General features: G+C 39.7%; 1 protein-coding gene across 5 annotated transcripts in view; it reads left to right on the forward strand.

Moving 5' to 3' along the window:
- The window catches only part of ZCCHC2 (zinc finger CCHC-type containing 2), a 74,626-nt gene extending 65,149 nt beyond the window's left edge, over positions 1-9,477 (forward strand). For 4 of the 5 annotated variants that reach the window (XM_024107313.3, XM_005300864.5, XM_005300866.5 and 1 more), the window contains 3 exons: positions 2,025-2,150; positions 4,956-6,452; positions 7,480-9,477. In XM_024107313.3, coding sequence (XP_023963081.1) covers positions 2,025-2,150; positions 4,956-6,452; positions 7,480-7,547 — 1,691 coding nt within the window. In that variant the 3' untranslated portion in view covers positions 7,548-9,477. The remainder of the gene's footprint in view (positions 1-2,024; positions 2,151-4,955; positions 6,453-7,479) is intronic. The other variant, XM_005300865.4, reaches the window with a different exon arrangement.
- Positions 9,478-9,727: the final 250 nt, after the last annotated feature.

The following is a 9,727-nucleotide window of genomic DNA, read 5'->3' on the forward strand; positions in this document are numbered from 1 at the left end:
CTTGGGACAGTTTTTATTGTAAGGTGTTGTCAATTAAACTTCAGTCAGTCCAGTTCAGATTGTCATGGCATGAACTATGGACAAAAAAAGTCTGTCCTTGCTGATAATCTTTGATTGCAATTGATCATAAGGTATTGGTACCACCTAGTGGCTGAACAGTCCTGGAGGAGGTCTCAGTGTTGAGGGATACATGGTTGACTGACTAAATTCATTCTTGAAATGCTACAGACTTCTATCTTGGGTGCTTTTTTTTTTTTAATCTGTATGACCATGCTAAGGGATGTTTTGATCTGCAGAAAAATATTCTAACGAAGATAATTGTGTCCTTTGTCAACCCAACTGTACACTGTGGTGGCTGTCTGGCACACATTTGTTTGGATAAGAGAGAGGTGATTTAAGTTTTAACCTAGATAAGATTCAAGTAATATCCTGTATTTGAATATTGTGGTGTTTTGAGGAAATGGCAAGCAGTCACTTAACACTGCAAATTTACATCGTGTTTTATACAGCATAATTATCTGCTCTGGAGAGCTTACTGTTTAAGACTAACAATACATATATCAAGAATTCTGTTAAGGGAAATTCTGGGGGATTTTGATGAGAACAAGTAGGGGAGGCCAGAGCAATGCCTCTGAGGGTACATCTACACTACAGGGGGGGAGTCGATTTAAGATACGCAAATTCAGCTACGTGAATAGCGTAGCTGAATTCGGCGTATCGCAGCCGACTTATCCCGCTGTGAGGACGGCGGCAAAATCGACTTCTGCGGCTTCCCGTCGGCGGCTCTTACTACCACCTCCGCTGGTGGAGTAAGAGCGCCGATTCGGGGATCGATTGTCACGTCCCGACGGGACGCGATAAATCGATCCCCGAGAGGTCAATTTCTACCCGCCGATTCAGGCGGGTAGTATAGACCTAGCCTGAGAGGTTCAGAAGTTAAGGCATGTCTGGATTGTTCCCTTTGTATGGAAGTCCATAATGCAGTAGTATTCTGGAGGATCAATTACCATTTGAATGTTGCCTGACAGGGACCTTCACTTGTGATTTGGTTATCACTTTGGCGAACAAGTAAAGCAATTTGCTTTTATTTGGAGTTGTATCGATTTCAAGGTAATAGTTACAGAATGTGCTTCCCTGCTTGTTGCTTAGCATATGGCAAGAAAGCTGGTGGTGTCTACCTTGACTTTACTGAGTTACTTAAGGTGAGATGGTCACTTGTATTCTTCCCAAACATTTGTGATCAGCCAGGTTATATTTGCACATCATACTGAGTTGCATCTGAAAGGGGCTCAAAGGCAGAGCCATTGCAGTTCAGTCTGTGAAGAATGTCCTTCCTGAATGGCATGCTGGAATCCCTCTGTAGCTATAACCAGGCATGGTCTAAGAATGTTCTGTTTGGGTTGGTAAAACTTGACAACTTTTTGTCTTTCATGACATCTCCCATCTCTGGTCTTTCGTTGTTTCTAGTCTTGCCATGCCATCAGTTAATTATGTTGTAGCTTTGTACACTGTCAGATACTTCTGAGATTCCGCTTGAGGATCTTATTTTCAGTGACCAGAGCAGCAAATATTGACCTTTATATCTAAGAGAATGTTAGACTACATTGGTTTTTTCAATCTCATTTGAGTGAATACAAAATTCTCACTCCCAGGAAGTCTGCTAGCACTTGGTTGGGTAGGATGGGTGATATGATCTATCATGACTGTTTTACTACATATTTAACTATTAAAACTCCCCAGGAAATTGAGCTTTCTCCCAGTAAGTCTAAGGTGGGGAAGTGAGGTGTTTGGTTGAAAGTCCTCCTAACAGTATATTTGATTGATAGAAATTCAAAAGAAAGGGCATGATTGTTATACTGTAGTTCAGCAAGGGACACCATTTGACTGAGCATTTATCCTTTCTTTTGGTTCTATGTACATATAGAAATTTAAAGTCTGAACTAGTAGGGTGTGAGCAATCCAAAATAACCCAGCTGCCATACAGTGTGATACAAAATAAAAAGAGGGGTTCTTTTTATTTTTAGATCTGAATTTGGACGTTGGATCTGGACATGACACATGTGGAGAAACATCTTCAGAGAGTTACAGTTCTCCTTCTAGCCCACGACATGGGAGGGAAAGCTTTGAAAGTGAAGAAGAGAAAGACAGAGGTTGGATTTGTGCAGTTGTGTGTGTGTGTGTGTGTGTGTGTGTGTGTGTGTGTGTGTGTGCGTGCACGTACTTGTTTGGACACCTCAATAGGGCAAACATTGAGCTTGACCACTTACTCTGAAATGCTCTAACGACGGTCTGATTTAATCTTTATTCCTATACTCTATTTATAAGTAGTGTAACTGTGAGTGCCTCAGTCATATATTTGATTACCACATTGCCAGTTGGTCAGGATCAAGTTTTCACTGCTATTTCAAAACCTTGTTTTGCAATGTTAAATAACTCTCAATTCTAGGTATACTCAATTTGTCAATTGACTAATTTATACCTCCAAGAAAACAGTATTCCAAAAATTTCACTAACATTTTTCCTCTTCTTTTTAAAACATCAAAGTTACTTAATATAACACTTCTGACACTTAACTTACATTCAAATACATATGTTTGTGTTGATGGTAGAGAGTACCTAGGTGATGAATTTTGTAGTATTGATGCCTGAAGGCAAGAAATGCTAATCTTTGCTTTGCAGTACTTAACTGGTACCCTTCATTTTATACCATTATAATAACCCCTTGTCACACATGCAGTCATATGACAGTAGGAAAATGTGCTTTATATTCTTCAGTTAGCAACATCATTGGAAGACACAAGCTGTCTATTTACTATGAAGGAGTATAGTGCATGTCACATGGCACCTTCCAGAAAGCAGTGAACAAACAATAGATCTCCTGCACACAAAGTTCTGTACCAAGTTAAGGATTTACTTTCAATAACGCGACAACATTTTGGCAATTTCCAAAGCTGCTTTTAGCTGCTAAGGATTTCCTTGGAAATTACAAAGTTATACGAAATGCAATGAGATAATGTACAGATATTGCATTTGTTCACTGCAGGCTTGAGGTGACTCCATATTGAAATAAGTTTTCTGGAGAATGTTCTGCTGTCAGCCTTCCTGAGAGGGGCTATTTTCAAAAGCCTTTTAAAAATAGCTTTGAATTTTACTTTAATATAAAACATACAAAAAAATCCCCAAGATAAATACATTGCCGCTAACATACACCCCAGGAAAAAAGAACAATGCTCAGCCTTGTATACCAAATATACAAAGTCCCCACATTGAGATTCAGCTGTAAGATTCCAAATGTGTGGCACAATTACACCTTGTCATGTTTTCAACTGTAACACCTCTCAATCTGATAAGTCAAGAAAAACTTGCCACTTTTTTTTGTGTGAAGTTTTTCACCTTCTGTAATTTTGTATGTTTGCTTGTAAGAGACTTGGCGCTCATCCCTGCCTCATGCTCCCTGCATAGCATTTTCAAAACTCTTCCCTATGTCCCTTGTAATTAGCCCCACTCAGTGCCTTATACTTTTCTTCTACATTCAGCTTTTTAAACATAAAACAAAATGTGATGTTGAGTGAAGATATATGCAGAGTCTATTGTGGAGCTGGGCAATGGAGGCAGGATGAACACAAAGCTGGGTAGGAGCCAGGGATGAGGAGGAGACCATGTGGAGTAATGCATGGTGGCATGGGCTGTAGAAGAAGGACCAAGCTTTTTTTTATGTAGACACTAAGTTGTTTCATGGTTTGTTCCTTTGGATTGCCTGACTATCCTTTGGTTAAGGCAGGCCATTTTAGGCTTTAGGAACACTGTCAAGGTAAAAATCATTGTGTATATCTTTAAATATCCCTACCTTAGTCTTTTTTTCATCTTAATTTATTTTCACCATTTACTTATGCTTTTTTATTTTCTTTGAATGATGGACTAGTGGTCATGTTTGCTGTCTGGCTTTCATGCACTTAACATTGTGTTGGGGCTCTTAACACTTAAGAGACTTGGTTAAATACAAGAAATGCTTTCTTTGAAAATTGAGAAGTGACACATGAAAACATTTCTTGGTTTTTTAAAATGTAGCAAACCTATTGTATATAAATCTCAATGCTAATCATATTTGTTTTCAGTGCTATAGATCAGTGGTTCCCAATCAGGTCCAGGGCCCTCTGGGGTGCTGCGATCATGTTTCAGGGGGTCTGCCAAGCATGGCCAGTGTTAGACTTGCTAGGGCTCAGGGCAGAAAGCCAAAGCCCCACTGCACAGGACTGCAGCCTGGGGCCCCAAGCTCCACCACCCTGGGGCTGAAGCCGAAGCCTGAGCAACTTAGCTTTGATGGGCCCCCTGTGGTGTGTGGCCCTGGGCAATTGCCCTGTTTGCTACTCCCTAACGCTAGCCTTGTCTTTTATATGCAGAAAAACAGTTGTGCCACAGCTGGGCCGTGGAGTTTTTATAGTATGTTGGGGGTCCTCAGACAGAAAAAGGTTGAGAACCCCTGCCGTAGATTACTTGTATTTGACAATGCAGTAGATGGAAATGTTCTGACTGTCCTAAAAGCTAAAGGAACAGAAAGTTGTTTAAATATACATGGTGTGTCTGAGATCTTTCTCCTCTTCCCCTGCCACCTATATTTTGAGAATTGTACCAGCTGGGGGCATAGTGATTTCGCATCTTTCCAGGTGGATGGGAGGAACTTAATTTGTTCTGTGCCCTCCACTTATACATGTGTATAGAAGTCACAAACACACAAAATAGCAAGTGGATTATTCGGTGTTAACAAAGAATAGATAGCAAGGCAGATATGCCCCTAATTGGAAAGAGAAAATCAGTCCAACTCAAGTTGGAAAGGTGGATAAACAGTCTTTAATTTATTCTACATCAAGATGAAATAACACTTATTTGTGCCATAAAATTTAGTAAAACCTCAAGTTTGCATTTTTAATTTTTCACTAATACTTTATCTTCAACAGATACAGACAGCAATTCAGAGGACTCTGGGAATCAAGATGCAGCCAGGTTTACTGTTTATGGTGCTGGCAGTCCATCAAACATCAAAGCAGCAACTCAGATTCCTTCAGTGAGTAATGAGAATGGAAGTATTTCAGAGGATCCTTTAAATTCAAAGTTTCAACATATTTCATTTATGCCTGCCTTACACTGTGTGATGCACAATGGTGCACAGAAACCTGAAGCTGTAGTTCCACCACCCATATCTGCTGATGGTAAAACAATGGGAATGCTTGTTACCACTCCTGTCGCTATATCACCAATGAGAGAATCTGCAAATTCAACTCCAGTTGGAGTAGGGCCAGTGGCTTCTGGTGAATCTGAAAAACGCCTTGAGCTGTTGGCTTCCCCTCTACCAGTACCATCCACTTTTCTTCCACATTCTGTCCAGCCTGGTAGCCCAGCTTTGCACTTGGCAATACACAGATTGAAAATACCCTCTCCGCAGGGATCGTCTGAAAATTGCACAGTTAATGGACCACAGCAACCAACAGGAAACTTAAGCATTGGCTCACCAAATACTGCCTTTATCCCAGTCCACAGCCCAGGTAGTTTTCCAGGATCCCCTGTTCCTAATACAGATCCCATCACAAAACCTGCATCCCAAGTGGTAGGACTGAATCAAATGGTGCCTCATATTGAGGGGAACACCGGAGCAATCCCTCAGCCTACCAGTCTAAAGGTGGTTCTTCCCGCAGCTGGTCTTTCAACAGCACCTCCACCGGCTTCCTATACTTTGCCAGGCACTCCTCATGCTACCAGTGTGTTGCCCAACCAGAATACAAATGTGCTGAACACTGTAGCAACTTCCACACCTCCTCAATCAGCTGGTTTAGGTGTTGGTCAGATCCAGTCAACTATTCCCCCTGCAATACCTACCCATACACCAGGCCCTGCCCCTAGCCCAAGCCCTGCTTTAACACACAGCACTGCGCAGAGTGACAGCACATCCTATATAAATGCTGTTGGAAATACTAACACTAATGGGACTTTAATGCCTCCACAGCAGTTGGGGTCTGGGGCTTGTGGTTCTTGTGGACGTAGATGCAGCTGTGGGTCCAATGGAAGCCTTCAGATCAATAGCTATTTTTATCATAACCCTATTCATGGACAAGTCTACAGAGTTCCACCTTTCTTCACTCTGCCATCTCTTTGCAATGGCAGCTACCTCAACCAAGCACATCAAAGCAATGGAACACAACTTCCTTTTTTCCTGCCTCAGACTCCATATGCAAATGGACTGATGCATGACCCAGTAATGGGGAGCCAAGCCAACTATGGTATGCAGCAAATGGCAGGATTTGGGAGGTACTATCCTGTATATCCAGCACCTAACGTAGTTGCCAACACAAATGGATCGGGGCCCAAGAAGAATGGGAATGTTTCATGTTACAATTGTGGTATAAGTGGACACTATGCGCAGGACTGTAAGCAGTCATCCATGGAGGCCAATCAGCAAGGTAATCATGATAGCTCCCAACGGACTTGCTTTTGAGTTTACTAGTTTCTCTTTACCTTACTGACCATGCTGTTTCTGTTCTTGCAGAAAGGTGTGTGCGTGTGTGTTTGTATAAATGTACGTTGTGCACTAGTGATCTGCTATAAAACTGCAAAGAGGCTTATCTAGGCCCAATAATCAAACACTGGGGGAAATGGAGTTCACAGGTACTAAACTAAATTTAAAAGGGGTATGAAATGGGGCTAGGAAATCAACCCATCTCTGTTCTAAATTGTCATTCTTTTCTCTAGGCTTTTGGCAGTATTTTCAGACTTGCATGCTATTAATGTCAAGTCTTCCACTCCCTTTGATGTTTTGGTAGAATTCAGTTGCAAAAAGGATTGGAAATTGTCAGGTACTATATACAATACATGGCTTGGATTTCTAAAGCATGTGAAGATTTGGAAAACAAACTGGTCATTCTGATGTATTTTTTTACCTCTGCATAACCAACTATCCTCTGTATAACCTATTTTATGTAGGTGGGATTTGTTTGACTTCTGAGACAGTTGCAGCAAAAAGACACTGAAATAGACACTAATAAGAAATTAAAATTTAACGAGTGACTTCAGTTTTAGAACTTCCATCCTCTTTCCATTCAAAAAAGAGGGGGAAACAGTGTTTGTACCTGTAGAACATTAAATACATTTTTCTTCCATCACCTCCTTTCTGATCCTCAGTGTGTGTCTGCTCTGACCTTAATCATTTTTGCCAAACTTGAACAGGAAAAATTAGTCTTGGTGTTTGCGGGTTGCTTTTACTTTGCATTTTTCCAGGGGAGGTAGTGTCTTACATTTTTAGGTTGGATTTCTTTTATGCTGACACTTCATCAAGGAGATGAAAAACTATGAAGTTTGAGCCCTCCTTTTAAATAAGATCGGAGAACAAGATAGTGCCTTTTCAAGAGCATGTCCATTTTGATACCTTGTAGTGGTTTGTAATCTGTTTAATTGTAAACAGTGACTTAGTAGTTCTCTTTCCTGTTTTAGGCACTTACAGACTGAGATACGCACCTCCCCCTCCCCCTTCCAATGATACCTTGGATTCTGCAGACTGAAACAAGTAAACATTGCCTACATAACAAACTGAAGTTTGGGGAATTGGGGGGGAGGGGGAATGTTTCTTGTGGTCTTGCATTTGGGATATTCCTGGTTTTATATTCTTTTGGAATTTTTCATTGATCTTGCACCTCTGTTCAATACAAAAGAAGAAAACTGAGTCCCTGATCTCCTGATTCTGCAAAAAGCTTACATAATGCATGTAACTCAAACACACAGCCAAACAATCAAAAGAGCATTTGAACCATACTTTTGCACTGAAGACTTGAGACATGTGCAATGTTTACTGCATTTTTTTAAAATGTCCTTTGACCTCTGACATCACTGGTGGAGCAGCCATATGGTTGAAAGAAGAAACTTGGTCATGTTCCCTCACAATCCCCCCCTCTTCTGTCCCACCCCACTCCACCCCCAGCCTGTTCTCCTTATGCTGCTGTTTTTGTTTCTCTCCCACCTTCACTGTGTCCACATGGTTTCATTGGACTGCATGAGTATTTGGCAGTTTATACAGAGTTTGTCCATACTATAGCAAAATGTTATGCTCATGAATTATATGGGGAAATTTAGTCTTCCTGTGAGGAACAAGACTAAAGACTCACAGAATTGTGTATATATTTAATATCTTGTATTATACATACACACAGCTCTGGGTCCAGAGTAAATGAAAATACTTCAAGTGGGAAGGGAATGAAACTGTATGGACTTGAACAGATTTATGAACATGAGCAAGCTTAAACTGAAAGATCTAATTTCCATTGTAGTGTTTTAGCCTGATTGTTCCAAAAGACAAAGGGGGAGGGGGGACTGGTATGAATGTTGTATTCCATGTGTTTGCATTTCTAATGAAAGATGAGTCCTTTTTTAAAAGCTATTCTACTTCTGTGTCAACACAGAATGAACATTACTTGATTGATTTGATTTTTCCCTAAACTATTAGTGTTGCATTGTATTTAGAATGTAAATGGTTTATTTCAGTCTGAACAAAAGTTATGGTTTTCTACAAAATAGTCAGGTATTCGTATTAGGACCGGTCTACCAAATAGCAAAGTCACTATTTTATAATAATTTACCACTATGCGTGATTATGGTATAATGTGAAAGACTGAAATGCGTGTGCTAAGATGGTATTAATCATGTTGGTGTCATGTCAGTAAGTTTTAATGCTGCTGTATTTTTATTTTTAAAAGCCAATATGTACTAAATTGCTTCCAGGTAATATTTGATTTCCTAAAGTGCACTGAGGTTATCTGGAAGATTGAGTGTATTTTTCATGACTGCTACATTCAACACCGATGAACAATTACCACTGTATATCCATAGGTTTTTGGCATTCCTCACAGTTCATAGCAGAAATGAAAGATTTTTTTTTAAGATGCTGGTATGCAGTAGAGGGACAAAAGTAAAATTGTCTGGGGGTTCAGCTGCCTAATTGCTAAACAAAAACTTGAAGAAAAAAAGCTTGATTTACTAAATGTCTTCATAGGTAGCATTTATATTTATAGCACCAGTATACATTTTTCCCTTTGGGGGTGGGGTAGGGTAGATGAAAGCTTTAATTTAAAAAGAAAAGAAAAAGTAAGTAGTAAATGGAAATTATTTTGATTAAAAATATTTTATTTGATCTGGGTATTTTTGGACCGCATTATTAAATGAATTAACTGCATTTGAGTTTAAGTGAGGGTGTTAAAGCACCATGGACTCACATTGTGAATTACCTGCCAGTTGTACTTTATGGAACTTATTTTATGATTTAAAATACTGTACTGTAAATAGGAGGTATGTTACCTTCTCTTTATTTGTATGTTTACCATATACTTTGATATTTGAAATGTTATGTACTGGAAAGGTCACTTATATTTCTAGAACAGATTGGATTTTATGCAACCTTTCTTCCTTGAATTAACAGCAATAAAAAAGGAAAAAAGCGTCTCTGCAAGTACTGTACTTTATCGCTCATAACAAAATTAATGAAAGTGGTGCCCTGCTCCTGTTATGTTGTTTTTAGCAAGGTACTCCATTGGCTGGAAAGTGGCATATATTGGACCATTTTGTTAGTGTAAGTATGAAATACTTTGATTAGCTGAGATAAGAACAACTTCGTATCCTAATTCAGGGCCATGATATCTTGGACTGGGTAAGTGAACTACTGGCTACTATGAAACATTGAATTATGAAAATA

The sequence above is a fragment of the Chrysemys picta genome, chromosome 2, assembly GCF_011386835.1.
Source record: "Chrysemys picta bellii isolate R12L10 chromosome 2, ASM1138683v2, whole genome shotgun sequence".
Classification (NCBI taxonomy): Eukaryota; Metazoa; Chordata; order Testudines; family Emydidae; genus Chrysemys; species Chrysemys picta.